This window comes from Seriola lalandi, unplaced genomic scaffold (assembly GCF_002814215.2).
Source record: "Seriola lalandi dorsalis isolate HSWRI2012SDOR001 ecotype SW California unplaced genomic scaffold, Sedor1 jcf7180002054443, whole genome shotgun sequence".
Lineage (NCBI taxonomy): Eukaryota > Metazoa > Chordata > Actinopteri > Carangiformes > Carangidae > Seriola > Seriola lalandi.
Window position 1 is genome coordinate 701,504 of NW_019524996.1, and position 19,312 is coordinate 720,815.

General features: G+C 43.0%; 3 protein-coding genes across 3 annotated transcripts in view; 1 reads left to right on the forward strand and 2 right to left on the reverse strand.

Moving 5' to 3' along the window:
- Window positions 1-5,818, reverse strand: part of plcd3a (phospholipase C, delta 3a) — a 23,289-nt gene extending 17,471 nt beyond the window's left edge. Inside the window, exon 1 of the mRNA XM_023410983.2 lies at window positions 5,483-5,818. Within this exon, the coding sequence (XP_023266751.1) occupies window positions 5,483-5,573 (91 nt within the window). The 5' untranslated portion in view covers window positions 5,574-5,818. The remainder of the gene's footprint in view (window positions 1-5,482) is intronic.
- A 3,848-nt stretch (window positions 5,819-9,666) lies between these two features.
- hexim1 (HEXIM P-TEFb complex subunit 1) lies at window positions 9,667-11,607 on the forward strand. Its single transcript, XM_023411024.2, has one exon. It carries the CDS (start codon window positions 9,994-9,996, stop codon window positions 11,086-11,088), a length of 1,095 nt encoding a protein of 364 aa, XP_023266792.1. The 5' UTR covers window positions 9,667-9,993; the 3' UTR covers window positions 11,089-11,607.
- Window positions 11,608-12,312: 705 nt separating this feature from the next.
- LOC111658447 (rho GTPase-activating protein 23-like) overlaps window positions 12,313-19,312 on the reverse strand; it is a 36,442-nt gene continuing 29,442 nt past the window's right edge. The window contains exons 13-15 of the mRNA XM_087175307.1: window positions 19,287-19,306; window positions 16,562-16,593; window positions 12,313-16,378 (exon numbers count right to left, since the gene is read on the reverse strand). Coding sequence (XP_087031433.1) covers window positions 14,936-16,378; window positions 16,562-16,593; window positions 19,287-19,306 — 1,495 coding nt within the window. The 3' untranslated portion in view covers window positions 12,313-14,935. The remainder of the gene's footprint in view (window positions 16,379-16,561; window positions 16,594-19,286; window positions 19,307-19,312) is intronic.

Below are 19,312 nucleotides of genomic sequence, written 5' to 3' on the forward strand. Positions count from 1 at the left end.
CCCACCCCCGACCAGAAACTGGGTGCAGCTGAGACTTTCTCCCCATTAGGATCGAACACAAAGAAATCCCCCTTCCAGCCCTCCATCCATAACAACCATGTTTTCCCTAGCTGTTACCACATGCAAGGCATTCCCACACGCAGAGCACAAGGACCTGATTAACTGCAGGTCATTGGCCATGCTATGCTGCCCAAAAAGCCTTAACTGCCTCTGACTCAACCCACTGCTCCACTTTATCGTTGACTCTCCAGCCTCGACCACATTCTTGCTCTCCTACCTGCATCGTTTCAAAATCTAACCGGGACAGAGCAAGAGAGCACAAGTCTGCAAGCATGGGCAAATCCACAGTTTACCACAGTTCATTTAAACAGAAGCACATTCACATTTTGATACACTGCATGCTCGTGAAAGCCTCTTCATAAGTGTGTAAATGAAGGGACGGGCAAGATTCTTCAAGCTTGAGCGCTGCACCCTGTTTTCTTTTCATCGTCTCCTGCAGAAAATCTGGTTGACATCCACTTCATCACATGGTCAAAGCCCTGCATGCCAACTACCTAGCAACCATGCTGATGTATTCTAATGCAAACATTGCAACACAGCACAGAGGGAAAAATAGAGAAGCAGCAGAATTAGCAATGTTAGAGAGGGAAGAAAGTTAAACCAAGAGCCTACAGCCATGCTAGCAGATCTGTGAGGCTGTACCTAGGCAGAGAGATACTTTGAGTTAAATGCTAATGTCAACATGCTAATACGCTAATAATGCTCACATCTTGATGTTTAGCGGGTTAAAAATGTTTATAATTTACCATTTGAGTTTAGTGAGTTAGCATGCTAACATTTGCTAAGTAGCACTAAACACAAAGTATAGCTGAGGCTGATGAAAATTACATTATTTTTTAAGGTATTTGGTCCTAAACTAATGTACCAAACAAATTAAAAGTTTGATTTAATGATGGTGCTAAATGAATAGTAAACCACTCTAGCAGCTTTATGACTTTGCACAGCAGTGATTTGAGCTAAATGTAAACATTAGCATTCAAACATGCTCACAATGGCAAAGCTACTATGTGGATGTTAAGTGGATATAATGTTTACCATGTCCACAATCTTAGCGTGTTAGCATTGTAACATTTGCTAGCTGTATACAGAAAGTACAGCTGAGGCTGATGGGAATGTTTTGCAGGTATAAGTTGGTCATAAACCAAAGTGCTGGACAGGTATGTATGTATGTATGTTTGTATGTATGTATGTATATATGTGTAACAATGTCATGACCATAAAGTCAGGAAATCCCAACAGTCAGTACAATTGATCATCTGGGAAACTATATGTCTGTGCAAAATTTGGTGCCAATCCATCCAGTCAATGTTGAGATAATTCACAAGAGATAAAGGTTTGACCTGGTGATTGTGCTACCGGAAAGTAGGACTCATCTTCTGGCGACCATGAATGTATGTGCAAAATCTTATTGGAAATACATCTCATTGTTACTGAGTCATTTCAGACTGGACAAAAGTGGTGAACCGACCAACAGACCGACATTGCCGTTTCTAATGCATCTCACTAGCACGGCTGAAGAACTGCAAAACTGTTAAATAACAAACAGCTCCATGTGTGAACAACTGACTCAAAAAAGGAAGGAAAAAGGGGCCTTTGCTGGATCGGCAGCGAGAAAACAATAAACACTCTAATGAAACCCATAAGGCATATTTCTCCAAGGGTATTATCAACACATGTGAGCAGCGGAGGAGCCTCCAAGACAAGAGGAAGATCAAAAAGAAATCAGCTGGTCAGTAATAGATTGTGCCTGCATGAGTCCTCTTCACTCAGGCTCACACATACCAGCTCCTCCCGGGTCACGGTTCACGTTTCTCTCAGGATAACAACTGTCACAAGAGCGAGCTGGCGAGATTATACACTTGCATAAAGATAGACAAGTTAAGGTGTCGTTAATATGAAATGGTAGATGGGCCAATTAAAGTTTCTCAATTCTGTAGCACAGCTGTCCCCAGGAGACGGCAAGTAGGGCAGTCCAGTCTGCATCTCTTAATACAAGGCCCACTGTGTTGAAGGTAATTTGGAGTTGTGACTCTCAGCGGCATCGGCTGATCTGAGAACAGATGCCACAGAAAAAAGATTAGAAGCACACTGAGTGTTATTTTGAAATGCAGAATTAGAGCCAATTACAGTTTTTTGGGGGGACAGCGCAGAGCTGAACATGAAAGACATGCAGCCTCTTTGTATTCACTTGGAAATAAGCCGCTCTCAGTCATTCACTCTCTTTGTCTTTCATAATAAATGATGCATCATTTATTTGCTCATTAATTAACAAGATATGACCACACAGAGAGGAGCCCATAAACACAATGAGAACAAAGCTATTGCAACTTTAATATCTGGATTGTGAAATAATTACCATTGTTAATGAGATAGTTATAAATTGAACATTTAACTTCTATAATTTCACCTAAATAAAAGCCATAAATACATATTAAACAAATGTATGACTCTGAATTATAAGTTGCATCTGACTTGGAAGCCAAACATATTTAGTTGCTGAGATTCCTCCTCTGGCTCCTGAGGTTGGCAGATTCAAAAATATTGAGCAAACCTCTTTTCTTTTGAACTGTTCAAACTACGATGATTTAAATATTCTGGTGTACAGATGTTCAAAAACGGGAATGCTTATTTGATTTTGATGTGTTATATTTTGCTAGGTAAAAGTCAGAAAGTAGGGGAAGAGGCAGTTTTCTAAAGAATTGTAATCATACGGTGCATGTTGTGTTAGTTATTCATGAATTTTAGTTGTACACATGAAGGACTACAAATCTATTATTCTTTTAAATTTTTATTTTCTTGTCAAAACCAGATATGTAGAAAAGTCACTTTGCAACAAACTAGGTCTACACATTTCATAAAGGTGACAAATGCAGAAATAACAATAAATCACTGTAATGTAAAGAACTCAAAAGAAAATTAGAAATATTCACCAACTAGTGAGTCAGAGAAAGAAATGCACAGTGTGTTAGACAACGTAGTGATGTTAATTACTTATGTTTGGGCTCAAGAGATCCCACAAAGCTTATTAACAATTTGTAATACAACTCCAATCGGACATTTAGATACACTCATTTGGGATTTAGGAGGGTTAGTGCTGCTAAAAAGATCTGTTACCAATCACAAACACACAGCATACAAAAATCCATTGTATGTAACCGTGTGTAAATGGTTGTGTTAATGTGTTAATTTGGTTGTCTCTATTTTTGGCTCTTTGTGTTGTTTGAAAATGCACATGCAGGATTCTGGATCTGGTTTTATGTGAATTTGTGGTGTCTTGTAAGCACGTGTGGGATGTACACATTTGTATTCAATAAAGACCGCAGGCATTCATTCATACATTTTAGCAAAAACAGCTGATGTTGACTGTTTCCCAAAGCAAATACACTCATCCTATAGGTGCAATCTGTGGACTCCTACACTAGCTCCAGTCCAAACCCACAGAAACAGGGTGTTGTTTGCTTAAATCCAAAGCATACACAGTCTAGCTGTTTGTTCTAACAAGAAACCAACTGCTGTGTCCCACTGTCAGAGAGCTCCAGAGTTAACAGCACTGCCGACAGCCTCGGACTCTCTCTGAAATCAAATCCACCCCACCCCCCCGGGGAGGTCTGTGGCAACTATAATTATCAATGTGCACCTTTCTGATTCTGACATGGATTATCTGAAAACTAACAAATCTCAGACTCACAGGCCACATTCATCTCTGAGAAAAATGCTTAAAGTAAGTGAGAAATATTTAAAGAAATAAGTGGGACTAGTCCTGTGACACCACATGACACCAAATCCCTGAACTCACGCTTTTCTTTTCTATGTGGCAGAACTATGTGCTGTTTTCCATCTGATGTGGGATTAAAAAACACGGTGGGTTGAAGGCCACTCCACTGATTTATAACGACACATGGCAGTAAAGGGTCAGGGGTGGGGCGGTGACCTCACTGGCTTCATTATTCAGTATTAGCGGGATGCTCAAATATAGCGTTCACAGTTGCGCGTTACATTTTCAGGCAGAGTACAGTTTCATAACTCTAGCAACAGTTATGCTTAAACAAGTGTCTGCATAGTGTCAGAGTTTTGGCATAGTCTGCTGTGTCAAAGCCGAAGTCTGGTTCCCAGCACACATACACACACTGCTGTAAAAGCATTACAGAGCAGGAGTTCAGCTCTCCTGAATTAAATGTTTGAAGCAGGAATTTTACCTGAAGGCCAAACTGAACACCCTTAATCTGTTACAGAAAAGAAATACGCAACAGATATATTAAAGTTGTTTAAGTAAAGTGATTATTTATTAGAACATTTTGGGGAGGAAATATAATAATGATGGATACAATCTTTGTGTTGCATAGATTTAAAAAGCTTTTTTCAATTTTTTTATGTCATGCTGATTACTTATAACATAATATAAGGCTGAAGAGCATGAAAAAATACCTGAATTTAATACTAAATTACTCGCTGCGCGCACATTTTACAGTTGTTTGGTACAAATGGGTCAAATGACATCCACAGCATCAACAGTGATCAGGAGTCTTTTCAGAGATTCTGACAGGTGCTGTGTCTCTGCTCAGCAGGTGTCTATTTTGGGGCAAGGTGTGACTGTTGCTTAAGAGGGCTTGTGTGAAGGGGCAGTGTAGGACTGACAGGGAGTAGGCTGCATGGGGTGGGAATGGGGCCTGAATCACACCAGTGACCCAATGAACTGCTAGGCTTTTCATAAACACATGATCACTTCTTCCACACCCACACACACACACACACACACACACACACACACACAGCTCCATTTGGTGTGTCAGTGTGTGAGCTGTCATTTTCTGCTGATTAAGAGCAAACTCATGTCAGTTTAAATGAAAGCTGCTGGACATCTGTCTTACAGTGTTTTCTCTAGAAATACACTCCATGACTTAATCTTTGAAGTTAGGGTAAAATGAGGTGACTTGGTCACAAGCACACATCCAGACAATAAATACAACTCTCAGTTTTAAATCATACAAACAATATCCATCAAATAAGTAACTGAGTCCTTACAGTAAAAAAAGGAAAATGCAAAAATTGCAACAATACTTACACAACTGTTATATCCAGGGTCCTGATTACACAAAATACAAAAATGTCATGATAAAAGCCTTTTTTATCACTACTAAGAGGTATCACTTTAACTCCATGCTGTTTTTTTTATGTGAATATTAAAAACACTATAGACCTATGGTGTGGTGATATAGCAAAGATTACTAAGTTTGACTAAGCCCTTGTGAACTCAGATAAGTTCATATCAAGAATGTCAATTGAACCCTGAGGCAAATACCACAGGAGAGAAACGCCACAGACACACATTCACCGAACGTCATTATATTAATCTGACTGTGTTTCTCGGGCTGGTGGAGGTTGTTCGCTCAACTTGCGCATTAAAGTTCGCAGGTTTCCTTACCGAGCCTCCTGATGGGGTCCGTCGTCTTCTCGGCCACTTTCCTCCTCTGCTCCCTGGGACTGGTGGCCGGTGACCTGCCGCTGCCTAACATTATTGCAACTTACGGAAACTCCAGCGAAAATGAATGCGGGTTACTCAAAGCTTGCCCCGTTGAATCGGGGTCGACAGTGCGAAGTTCGGAGGGTGCAGGTGTCTTCACGCAAACTCGGATTTTGTGCTGCCCCAAAAAGACCCCGACAGTTATTCCTTTTCCACATGTAAAAAGTCCCTCCCCGGCGCTGCGCTCCATAATCGTGCGTAATATGACTCCAAACAAGGCGCACACTTTACGCACCCCACCTCCTAGTTGAACACAGGCGAAGTGAATCACATTAAGTCCTCCTGCTTAATATTTGCTGACACATTTATTAAACTCCCTCAAAGCTCATTAAACTCTGAGCAGTTGTTAAGCGTTGATCAGATTATTAAAAACACACAGTAAAACTACTCATGTGATTTTCTCTTTTCTGCATTACATTATTTAGGTTATTTTGATAGAGCTCTATGGATCCCTGTGCCTTTGCTTTTCATCAGCATGGAAATCTTCAAAGTTTAAATGCGGTGGAGCAGACATACAGTAGACACCTCTATTTCTCCAGAGCTCCAAGGGAAAGGAGTTTCAGTACAGAAGAATAAATAATCACAAGTCATATTCTCCTCATTAGAATAATCTTGTGCACTGTAAGATTCTGGGCTCATAAAGGTAAAAGCGTGGCATATAAAACATTTGAAGGATAGTATTTCCCTGACTAACACCACCCACCATGTGACACAAACTCCTTTAAGGTAAAAAAAAAAAAAAAGACTGAAACTGAAAACATGACTTATGTTTGTATGAGTACTGATGTCCACTCCTAGGTCAAAGGTTGCCAGTTGTCTGACTGCCATTGCATCAGGGTGGCATGCAACAGCTGAAGTCTTTTCATCCAGGCGAGGTAACAAACACATGCGGATACTTGGGCCATTGGCTGTTTCACAGAAAATATGAAACACAAGTGAGAATGAATACATTTCTTTTCTCTCAAAAAGTACTGGTCACAGCGCAAAGGCAGAAAAAAAAACCTTTGCTACCGTGTCGATGAATGGAGCACAGCGCCTCCCGTTGGTTGTTTAAAGTAACTGCGTAAATCTCAACAACAACAATCAATTCTGTAACGTCAAATTCATCTTCTAAGGCCGGATGTATCTGCATGCTGTGCAAATGCATCTAAATGCTGATGTGCTGTGTGAGAGAGGAAACTTAGACCCGTTTTTTTTTTTTTTTTTGTGACTGGATGGAGAGGTGCCCACAGTACCAGAGCACTGGCTGGAAACTCAATTAAGTCTTTGTAATGGAGTTATAACAGAGAGCAGAGCGGGACAGAGCTCAGCTGGGCGGTCCTGTCAGGGAGAGAATAAAATGTGATCATCCTTGATCCACAACCATCCACACATGGGATTGTGAGCATGCACACACACTCAAATAAACAGGTTCGGTGGGGTGGGTGGAGTGTGTGATATGTTTCTTTCACTCAGTCATTTAATGTAGCTGGTGGATCCAGTGTTAGCCTCTCACTGGTCACATTCTTGCAAAAAAAACCAAACAATCTGGACATGCTGTCTTCATGAAAATCTAAAAAGCACAGCCCTCCTGTGTTTGGATGGATATCAGCCAATTCTTAAATTTACACTTTAAGGCCATGCGTAGGCCTATAACAATTTCTATCTTTCATCTAGTCTCAATTGCAGCAACAACCACGTTAGACAGGGTGAGAGATTAAGTCATGCCTGCTAATCCTCACAAGCTGTGATCTATGCAGGAGCAGCTTTGGTTCTGTAGCTGCACCCTTCCTTGATTTGAGAATATGGGAACCCTTAGTATGATTTCTCAATCTCCATGGTCATTAGGTTTCATATTAACTGGAACATATCACCTCTTCCTCAAAGGACTCCCAGATCAGCTTTCTTATTTGCCAGAGCAGAAACTCTGTCTGCTTCTATTAGTAGAAACAGTAGGCCTGTGTTGTTTGAAGCCTCTGGATTCCCAGTCTTTACAAGCAATGTTAGGAGAGACCAGTTACTGTGAGAGGTCACAGACTGAACAACACATTTCTTCCATTAACTGATACACAGAGCTAGGTGAAAACTGTGAACAAAGTGTATGTGTGTACATGATATGGTCAAGAATACAAAGTTAAGGATGAAGTCAGTGTATTGACTAACTCCTTTACAGTGAACAGACACTGTGTGAAAACAGATCCCCAATATGTATATGTTAAGAATGTGCAATAGAACAGAACAATACAAAACCAATATTAAGCTATTTATGTTCCATAACAAGACTGTCATATTTCAAACAATAATTTAGTTCAGCAGTTTATTTTACACAAATCGTCAATAGTTATGAAAAAAATAATGGACAGTGTTTGAGTACCTTGTTAGTTTGGCGTGTGAAACCCAACTAGAGCTTAGTAACTAGCAGTAAACTAAAGGAAAGCTTCAGTGCTGCCTTGCAAGATCAGGGACTGTCTACTTCCTGAAACTAATATAGTTAATCGAGGGTTTCACATCACGGATTAATACGAACAAGAGCTGTTTTTAAGTGTCTTTATGTATTTTTACAGAGTGTTGCCTATATCGCCCCGAGAGATAGTCGTAATACAAATGTAAAAATTAATCGCAATTGTGTAATAGAGAACTCAAGTGAAACGTTACTCTCCAGCAATTACGCAGACCCAGTATACACACTGGCCTAGTTAGCAGAATGCTAACATTAGCAATTTCTGTAGCTTGTGATATTACTTAGTTTGTTACGTGTTCGCCGTAGCTGTACCGTCAAATGGACGAGGAAGCATTTTGTTAGAAATTAACCTGCTGCTCATTATTTATTAACTTTATCCAAGCTACACCGTGGCATAAGCTAGTTAGCATTAGCTAGCATAGCTTTATCTGCTATATGGCGTTTTTCGTTTCACTGGTCCTGGCTAGAAGCTATCTCTGTGAAATATCGTGCCCAAGCGTTACGTTTATTTTGGTTATAGTGCGTATGAATTCACACTTTATGGATGCTTTATGATTAGGTGTTTAGTTTTGGAGCGACACCACAGCGCTCACTTGCTAACTAACGTTAACATTTGGCTAACGTTAGCTAGCTATCTTATCCTTAGCTGTTAACACGATACAACAGTGTAAAACTAACACTGCATATCAGCGCATGGGTTGCGAAGAAATACTCAAAACTGATCTACACCACTCCGTCCACTGGTAACTTGATTATTGAGCAAGTGTGAGATCGCCTGACCCACCCTTAACAACGAGGGGCTCGGAGCTGTGCTCTCTGCGGCAGCTTCACAATAACTATCGTTTGTTTACGCTGATTCCAGAGTTCTCCCGAGCCCCTGCCCCTCGACGTATCACTCCGCACAACACACAGAATATTCATACCGAAACATTTAATGATCCAATTGGCACCAACCCCATGTGTTTTTATGTCACTAAACAGGAAAAATAGTTGCATTTTGAAATTGAACTGCATTTACTTATTTTATCATATGAAAATTCAAGGCGGACTAGTTTCCGTTGGAGGTTTTGTTCATTTTGCTTAAAATACAGGAAGGGGTTTTGCAGTAACATTAATTCGGCGTCACGCTGTGTGGTAAACGAAAGAGAAAAACTCTATGGTCAAATGTTTAAAATATTCTTAATTGTTTTACATACAATATAATGTAATTCGAAAGTATTTAAATGAACTTGTATTTCGTAACTTTTATTCATACCCCCTTCATTTCGACATAGTAGCTTCCATAAAAATGCCCCGGACTGCTTTCTTGGGGTGGATTACGTACTTTTGATTGACCATTGAACTGTCCAATCAGAAAAAACTTTAAGCTTAGCAACAGCAAAGTTGTCCTCTTGTCCAATCAGCAAAGAGAGGAGTGGGCTTTATCGTGCTCAAGATTCTATCGTTTGATTGGTTAAATTCCCTGTCAGTTATGATAGATTTGTGGACTTTGTAGTTTTAAACAGAGGTCTCCGCCAGTGCTTCACTGAAATCAAAACAACATGTCCCATAATCCACCAGGAGTTACAACCAGCAGCATGCGCACGGCAAGAGGCGGAGCTGCTATATAAACACGAGCTCCCTCTTCTTGAGTAGCACACTGGACACTGTTATGAAGGCGGAACACAGTCTCCGGGTGAACGGCAGCTCTGACAGCATCGAAACAGTTAATGGTAGTTAGCGACAGTTGCTCTGACAAATCCTTGAAGGAGTAACAAGTGTTTACTGTTTGGAAGTTTACTTTTACTTTACGAGAGTTTGTTTTTAAACTTCAACACTCAAACTTTCTTTAGTGACTTCGGCTTATTGTGAAATAAGTATATTTTCGTCCATATTTAGGTTTAACGTTTTTTTACGAACTTCGTAGCTCAGTTTCAAGAGCAGGAACATCACCTAAAAATGCGCTAAAGCGGAGCCATCAGAGCAGATCACCATGATGACAGAGCCAGCGGAGCAGACCCATCACCTGAAAACTTCAGGCAGCCCATCAGGTGGGAGCAGCGGAGACGCTTTGGAGCATCTCCCAGCCAGCAACCGTGGTGGACCGGTGAACGGCGACAGGGGGCGACAGAGAGAGCAGAAGCGGCGGCAGCAGCGGGCGGAGAACTGTGGGGATAACAACACAGACAAGTTATGGCAAATGAAAGGCGGTCAGAGGGAGGTGTTCCCTGCCTTAGCAGCCGGAAACGAGCTCCTAAAGTGCCCGACTGCGGCTGAATCTCACCAGAACCCCCAAATTCATGCAGCGGATGGCGGTAATCTCACCACACTGGGGAAAACCGGCGAAGAGACTTTGAACCAGGTGCAAGAGGAGAGTTTGCACATTGACTCCGACACTGGCTTAGACGCGCGTCTGGGTAAAAAAAGGCATAGGCGCAGGACCTCCAAGAAGAAGCGCAACTGGAAGCCTTATTACAAACTTTCCTGGGAGGAGAGGAAAGCCCTGGAAGAGAGAGAGACGGCCAGGGCTTCCCGATTGAGAGAGGAGATGTTCGCCAAAGGGCTCCCAGTGGCCCCCTATAACACCACACAGTTCCTGATGGACGAGCATGACCGGGAGGAGCCCGACCTGAACACCGAGACCGGGGTCAGGCGGCCCTCGGGGGTAGGCAGTCGCATGGAGGACACTGGCAGCGAGGAGGACCTCTTCGACAATGAAGAGGAGGACGATGATGACGGCAGCGGCGGAGGCAGCGATGGTATCGGGAGGCCCGGGAACGCAGGTGGGGAGTTTCTCCAGAGAGACTTTTCCGAGACCTACGAGATGTATCACGTAGAGAGCCTGCAGAATATGACCAAGCAGGAGCTGGTGCAGGAGTACCTAGAGCTGGAGAAGTGTATGTCCCGGCTGGAGGAGGAGAACAACCGGCTGAGGCGCGCTGTGGAGCCCGGGGGTCTGACCGTGGAGAGCTCCCTGGTCCGGCTCAGAGAGCTGGAGAGGGAACTGGAGAGACTGAGGGCCCAAAACACGGAGCTCCTTCTGCAGAGCCAGCCGAGCAAGGACAGGGCCCAGGTCGCTACCAACTAGAGGACACTAGTCAAGTTGGGAAAACCCCCTTTGAAAGAGGTAAAAACACGGGACTACTGCATTTTTTTTTTAAAAAATGTCATAATTTTTCTGTAACCAGTTTGTCATCTGGACGATGAAGTCCTTGCATTGCAATGCAATACTTGACGTTTCTTTTCTATTTGGACTGTAAGGTTGTCCTGTTCAATTTTTTTCCGAGAAGAAATGTAAATATTTCAAAATAAGATTCTTTTTATAAAGAGAATGTATTTGACAAAACAAGAATATTTTGTTTCCCTGGTCAACTTCGTATGTTTCCATTTAAATAATACTGTTTAATTTTTGAATTTAAAGACAAACATTGTATGTTGCACCCCCTCCCCGCCCCCGAAGAAACAAACCAACAAACAACAGAACTGAATAACAAATTACCGTTAATTGGGGCAGCTTGCAAAGACTGTTTTGCAGAAGTAAATTCCAGAGTGAACATTTTAACAGTTGTGTGTTAACATAAGTTCAAATAAAATTTTGAAATTCTGATTTAATCTGTCATGTGTTGTAAAGCCTGCTCTAAAACACAGGAAGCGGTTCATAGACGCAACAGAGTGAAGCTACTGTACGTAGCTTTTGTGAGCATGCAAATAATCACAAAGCTTTTCTTGTGAGGATCTTGAAATGGGCCAGACAGAAGACATCAGTGGGTTCTGAATAGGAGCAATACAGACTGTAGCCACAGCATAAGGGGGGGATGGGATATGATGGAGATGCTCTTTATGAAGGTTAGCCCAATCTGAGTTAAATCTGTTCAGGATATTATGCAAGGAGAAATGCAAACTGGGTTTATTCCCCTATTTAGACCATTTTTGCACATAAGAGAAGGGCTGGTCATGTCAGAAGCTAAAGAGTCTGCTGCAAATGGTGTTCACTAAAGCTCTATATTTAGTCAGAATGATGATAAATTCAATATGATCTGTGTTACTACCAGTTTTCACAGAACGCATGAATATTAAATTATTCCAGGAAGTTCAAATGCAGAGCCTCAGTAGTTCAGATGAAGTTTCCTTCATGCACAGAGACAATCTGTGCTAGAGGGCCTGGAGAGACCTCATTCACCTGCAGCCTGTAGAGGGCATCATTCAGCGCCTAGTCTAAGTTGTGTGTGCTGCAAAACGTGAGCCTCATCTTCCCAGTAAAAAAATGTGTCTTGCAAAAATCTAAAAAAACAAACACACATGCAAATATATATATATTTTTAAACATAATTCTGTTTATTTACATCATATAACCTTGCTTTAAAGCACACAGCCATGAGGGAAATGGTTTCAGGCGGACAAGTCTTTTAAGTCCAGTCATTTTCATATTAGTTATACTCAAAAGCAATTCCAAATGTACACAATACAGTATGTTACATATTAAGATAGTATGTACAAAAAGACTTTAAAATACAACAATGAAACATTAGGTAAATCACATTTCAGACAACACACACCAACTGTTGAGTTTTCCTTCTGATGAAGTCGTGGGCTGTTGGTTCATTTTGAGGAAATGGGATGTTGTCTGGCATGACCTAATGCGGTTTTAGGGTAGGGCTTGTTAGGTGTACCATATTCACACACTGTGGATCACTAGGCAAAGAGAGATGGCCTCAGTTTGTTAAGAAAAAAGCAGCTGAGAGAATACTATGCCTCTTCCCTCTTAGCAGCATCAGTAACAGCTGTTAATGCCTGTTTTGAAGGCAAAGAGAGTGCATAGACATGTCCTTGGCTTGAAGTGTGCTTCTTTTTATTAATTTTTTTTACAGCCTCTCAGTTAGACCGCTTGTATTGAATGTACACATCTTTGGGTCAGTGCCTTAGTTATACCATCAACCACAGGAGAAGGAGGGAGGAGACCCAGAAACAACAAAAGGAAACAGAAAGATAAGAACTGAGCATGGCACTGCAGAACAAAAACACATTCCAGAAATCAGGCACTTGTAGAAAAACTCTTGAGGTAAGACAAGACTAGAACTTATCATCTATTATTATTATCATCATTATTTTTCACAGGGGTTTTTTTTTTGGTCAGATGAAAACAAGCGAGTCTCTCATGACTTGAGGGAAGTTGCAACTCCTGTTTGTTATTTTCTGTTGGCAAATTGGCTCCACGGTAAGAACGAGAGATAAAAACAATAGATTGTTAGCGGGTATTCTGTATTCATTTCCTATAATGTACCATTTCCCCCTGTCAGGGAGGATTTATTAGAGCCTGACTTTATGGAAAACTCCTGGTCACGTAACCTCAAGGTAATAAATATGCAGACAGATGAGCCCTCAGAGGGGGTGCGAAGAAAACATGTGATCGCTCAAAGTGAAAATGTAGCCGTTTGTATGCACAACACCGTATTTTTACTGTATGTTAAACACTTTCAGGCTTCTCCTCTGTCTTTTATTACAAGAGGGGACATACTTCATCTTGAGCTCAGTAAATATGAGCAGATCTGTGAAGGCATTGCTCAGTAATCCCAGACATGAATAAGAAAACAAATGATGAGGTCAGCGATCACAGTGTGGTGCTGAGCTGCCTGCAAACTGTCCAATATAATGTAATAATTACCAAATTACTTTTTTTTTTTTTTTAATCTTGCTACATGTTGATGCAACATTACTGAATGTATAGTAACCAGATAAACTTATTTATAACAAAATCTCATGAGATAACTTTTTTTTTTTCTGCACAGTGCTGAGAATCAGAGAGAAAGGCCATCTATGAGGAAATAAGGAACAGGGTTAGTCATGTTTATCTTGTCTCCTTTGAACAGGTACACCCAAGAGGTGAAATCACAATAAAAGTACTTTTTTACTTTAATACAAAATATATATAATATATATAATATATATATATATATTGAGAGAGAGAATATAAAACAAAAAAGAATATATTAAGGGAAACATTTCAAGTAACATCTTGAAGGAAACTGACTGTGCACTTGTACGCACTTTTTGTAAACCATAAAAAAGAACTAAAAAAGTAAAAACAAATATGATAACATAATATTTATATTTACAAGGTTAACTTAACAAGGCTTTGTACAAATGTTACAAAATTGTTCAACACAAAACACCTGCACGCTCGGACATTATCACGAATATTGTTGCGCAAAAAACACATTAACAGTATTAACAAGTAGAGAGAGAGACGACTGTATTGTGTGTCTGTGATCCTAATGTGTCTGATGTCTGGAGTATAAATGAGTCTTACAGTGTCTGTGGTCTGAGGATTAGGAAGACTGATGAAAAATCAGTTGAGAAATGGTTTCAACCTGACTATTAGATTTTCTGTCTCCTCTGGCTCACTGAAGTAGGTTTGGAGAAATTTAATTCCACTTTGTTAAGAAGCACCATTCTCTGAAGAACCAGAGGAAGGCTGCATGTCGGCCTCCTCCTCCGGTCACTTAAAGGGATTTAACCCTTTGACTTAAATCGTCTGTGAGCCAGGCCGGAAGAGAGAGAAGACGGAAAGGATGCTCGGGTTATTATTCGAATGAGAATTCTTGGCTGTAACATTGATTGTGATGAGGTCTGTTTGTGTCTCTGTCCTGTTCCTGTATTATTTCTATAAAAGCACACATATAGGAAAAAGAAAAAACAAAAGCTTTGGCAACACTGGAATGCCCCTTGCCATGCAAACGGAGCTCATCAAAAATAAAAGGGTGGGCTGCTCTTAAAGACTCAATTCATTGGTACCCTGTGTTGCACCTGGCAACTAACCACAACCCTGTTTACGCTGCTGCCAGTCAACTCTGCAGGGGGTCAGCAGCTTGGCCAGACCCCCCCTCAGAGTCAGCAGGTTCAGCCTCTTTGTGGAGGTTGGGGTCAGCTGGCAGGCCTCACAGGTACTGGTGGAATCTAGAGGTGGGTGCTTGACGTGTGGCCGGTCCTTGTTCGAGGCCATCTGCATCCCGAGGCAGCCCTGGTGTTTTGACCTGGTTCTGTTTGAAAGGAGACAAGGGGAACTCGTTGACAGTCAGTGGGGGTCTCTTTTCGGACGTCTCAGTCGGGGAGGCCACCACGGTGTGTCTGCGCCAGGCCCGCCTCTTCCTTCGCGTCTCAGGCGACAGCGGTTTTCGCAGCCCAACGCTCCGCAGGTCGTCGGCCGAGCCCAGCAGTCGAGCGCGAACCTGCTCGGCCAGAGACCTGCCGCCCGGGCCGGTCGGGGTGAAGGAGGCGGCCTCGCTGGGTGGCAGAGCGGGTTTGGGCCGTGTCAGGCGCAGGCTCTCCTGGCTGCTGCCTGAGGAGGGGTTGGTTCTGGAGGTCTCCCTCCTCACCCTGGGCGCACCGTCTGACCCAGAGCCAGCCTCGTCACCCTGAGCTGTGGTCCCAGGCAGCTCCAACAGGTCCAGGGAGCGAGCCTTGGTCTTCTCTGACTTCAGCTTCTTCCTGGCCAGAGTGTCACACTGGATCAGCTTGTGGGAGTTGAAGGAAGGCCGTGAGTGCAGTCTGTGAGTGGTGGAGGAGGAGGAGAAGGAGGAGGACGAGGGCGTGGTGGAGCGCGCTCCTCCCTCACTCCTCTCTGCAGAGTCTGGTGTGTGTGTGAGGGGTGTGGGCGGGGCGAGCAGGTTTGTGGGTGAGAGAACTGGGGGTTTGTAGTGTGTGTAGAGGAAGCTGCGCGGGGCTGCTGGCGGCTGTGTGTTCACGGGGCTAGTTGGGTGTTTGTTGGGTCTCTCCTGGGTGAGGGAGCGCGAGGCGAAGCCGCTCTCATTGTCCGTCTCGCTCACCAGCTCGCTGTGCTCGTCATCGGCGTCGTCCCCCCTCCCCTCTGACCCCAGGCTGCGCCCTAACGTGGAGAGGGTGGAGTAACCAGAAACGATAGAGCGCGCATCCTCTGGCGCCCGCCACGGCGGCCCCTTCACCTCCGCCCGAGCCTCCTCCTCCTGCAGCAACATCGCTGCCTGCCTTCCTCCTGCCTCTTCTTCCTCTTTACAGCACGGCCGACTGGGAATAACCGCCACCGCCTCCTCTTCTACCTCCTCTTTCGCTCCGCTTTCTACAACTTCCTCATCTTCCTCTTCTTCTTCTTCTTCCTCTTCATCGTCATCCTCCTCTCCCTCCGCTCGAGGAGCAGTGTCTCCTACAGGTGACTCTGCCTCCTCTTCCTCCTCTGCCCCTAGATGTCCGGCTTTGATTGGCTCGTGCTCTGAGTCGTCGTCAGTGCTGCTGCCCACGCGGCGGGCGTTGTGGCGCTTTCTGCGTTTGCGGCCCGTCACAGCTGACATGATGGACAGAGTCAGGAAGTCCTTGGCTGTGAGGTCCTTCTTTGACCCCCACGACCCCTGGAAAAGGAAGAAATGTTACTGTGACGCTGTCATACATGGACGTTGTATTTCCTGCGTCGAGTGCAGCTCACACACACACACACACACACACACACACACACGTACTGTGTGTGTGTGTGTGTGTGTGTGAGCTGCAATCGAACAACCGGAGCAGCCTTGTACCATGTACGGAGACGTTACCTTTGATTTAGCCGAGTCACTGTTGGTTGAGTCTGGGGAAAAAGAAAATAAAAAAACAGAAGTGGGTCAGATACACTGAACTTAACAGGAGGCCAGAACAGTCATGGTGGAGGACACAGAGGCAGTTGGTGTTATCATCACTTTTTAAAGGACAAATTCCCAATAAATCACAGGAAAGCTGCTGCTGCACTGCTCTCTATCGTCCGTAAACACACTTTAATCCTCGATGCCACAGCGGGTGTTTTCCATCAGCTGGAAAGGTCACCCGCTGTGACATCACTGATAAGCAGCCGTCTTCCTGACTGAAAAAAATAATAATTACAAGACAAATTCCTCTACTATTTGTCCAGGGACTGGTCTTCCTCTGTGCCCTCTGCCCCTGACGCACCCCGGCACAAAGACACTGATTTACACAGTGGAGAATGTGGAGGAGAAACAATGACGGGGGGAAGCAGGGTTTGGTGTTGGGAGCATTAAAAAAATCACAGCACACACCGATGACATCACCGGAAACACTGACGACATCAATCAGTGAAGGAAGAAGCGTTTGGAGGCGTGAAAGCAGAAACAATTGACAGTATGAAAAGAAACACAGTCCCTCACAAACACAAACGTACATACACACCGTTGCAGGATAAAAGCTCCATCGTTTATAAATCGAATTTCTTTTTGGGAAACCCAGGAGCATGGGAGGAATGGTCGTCTCCTGAGGGGCTCTAGATGGAGTCGTTTCTCATGTCCAAACGACATCAGTAACAAATGTCAAGCCAGTTTATTTCATGTTGATCTTACAGATGCTGGTTTTCATTTTCCCTCTTGGTATCATAGATGTACCACCATTGAAATCCAGTAAAAGCCCTTAGTTTTCCCAAACTGCAGCTTAACACCAGGACTTCACTAGTGATGGCGACGTTCTACTTCCCCATTTGAGTCAAAGTATAGATCCCCCTGGTCAAATATTACTCCAATACAAGTGAAAGTTGTTCAATCAGATTTACTGGAGTACTTGAGTTAAAAAAAAAACCTCAGTATTCAAAAGTACATTTATATGTCAACACGTTGTATTATTGCGTGTATTTACAAATGACTCTGAAACATCAGACTGAATGACTGACTCACCTGTAGAATAAAAAGCTTGTAAAATGTGATACAAAGCTGAGAGAAATAGACATAAAAACACGATTGTATCAACCAGAAGACAGCCATTGTAATTCATGTATTTTTTTCTTTTTTCTTTTCTTTTTTTTAATTTAACATGCCCCACCCGCCTCACAACAGCCTGTCAGTGATAAAGTTTGGTCATGGATAACAGAGCAAACTTTTAAAACGAAATGAATCTTTCTTTATTTCTAACATTTCAAACAGACTTCAAATTAGACCATGGTCTCTGAAGAATCTTCTGCCTCATCATTATCTAACGCCTCCATCGTTAAGACACTAAGTTCAAATCGAGCTGTTCAAAGATGTAGCAGCACAACATTGTTTTTTCTTCTGTGATGAACACAGTGTATGGCCCGATGCATTTTTCAAAAATTTAATAAAATTCCTTTCACTGACTAAAAGCTGTGTGTCAAAGTAAGAAGTACTTCATAGAAATATCAGAGTCAAAAGTACAATATTTGTCTCGTAAGTGTAGTGAAAAGTCATCAAGTCAACTCAAGTAAATGTACTTCATTACTGCCCACCCCTGCCTAAGTCCCCATTTTGAACAACAGCTGTAGGATCAATAAAAAAACTTAGGAGATATAATATGAAACATGGTTCAGATTTCCATGTTGGTGAATGGCAAAATCCCATGTCTGGTCTTGTCTCGTCTTGTTATATTTCTGAGGCATTTTGCTTTGAAAGAACATTTCTGGAATATTTCCTTCTTCCCATCGAGGGTCTGAGGACACAGCATGTGTGGCACAGACTGTAAAGCCCTTTGAGGCTCATTTGGGATTTGGATTTTGGGGCTATATAAATGGACTTCTTTGTGTGTAAAGTCGAGATCACCAGTGAGCTGGTGTTAATGTGAGCCTGGACCTCACTTTAGCTGCACTTTGGGAAACTGAAGCTTTCCTGGAAAGTTGAAAACCCAAGGAGGAAATGAGAAGGTCTGGGCCTCCATTGAGCTTCTTACACACACACACACACACACACACACACACACACACACACAAAGAATAAATAAAAATCAGAATAAAAGCTGATGTCACTGGGATTTTAAAATGACAGGACAGAAACGGCGCCACCTAGAGTCCCTTAAGAGCTATGCGTGGAGTTGGGGTCCTGATGATTGGACTAGACCGACTGCGAACTGCTCATATGATGAGCGGAGCACAGCGTGACAACAAGACAGGCCACCGGGGAGGGGGTTGTCTCTCAGTGACAGACAACAGTTTACACTCGAGTGTCAGATGCAGCAGTTTTAACAGGCAGAGCATCCAGTCATCCGTTAATTCATTAGTCAGACTGGGGAGACACTGAAGTGACTCCGTCTGACACTGAGAGGGAGACACCGACTTTCAGGAGGGTGATGGAGACCATGGACACACAAACCATCACCACCACTCACAATCTCTCTCATACAAACACACTCCCATTATTTCACTTTCACAGTATGATGCACTGACTGGTTACACACACACACACACACACACACACACACACACACACACACACACACACACACACACAGGCACACGCACCCACACACACATTGCCAGGGGAGTTCCCATCCTACCGCAGTGGCTGCTCCACAGGCTCAGC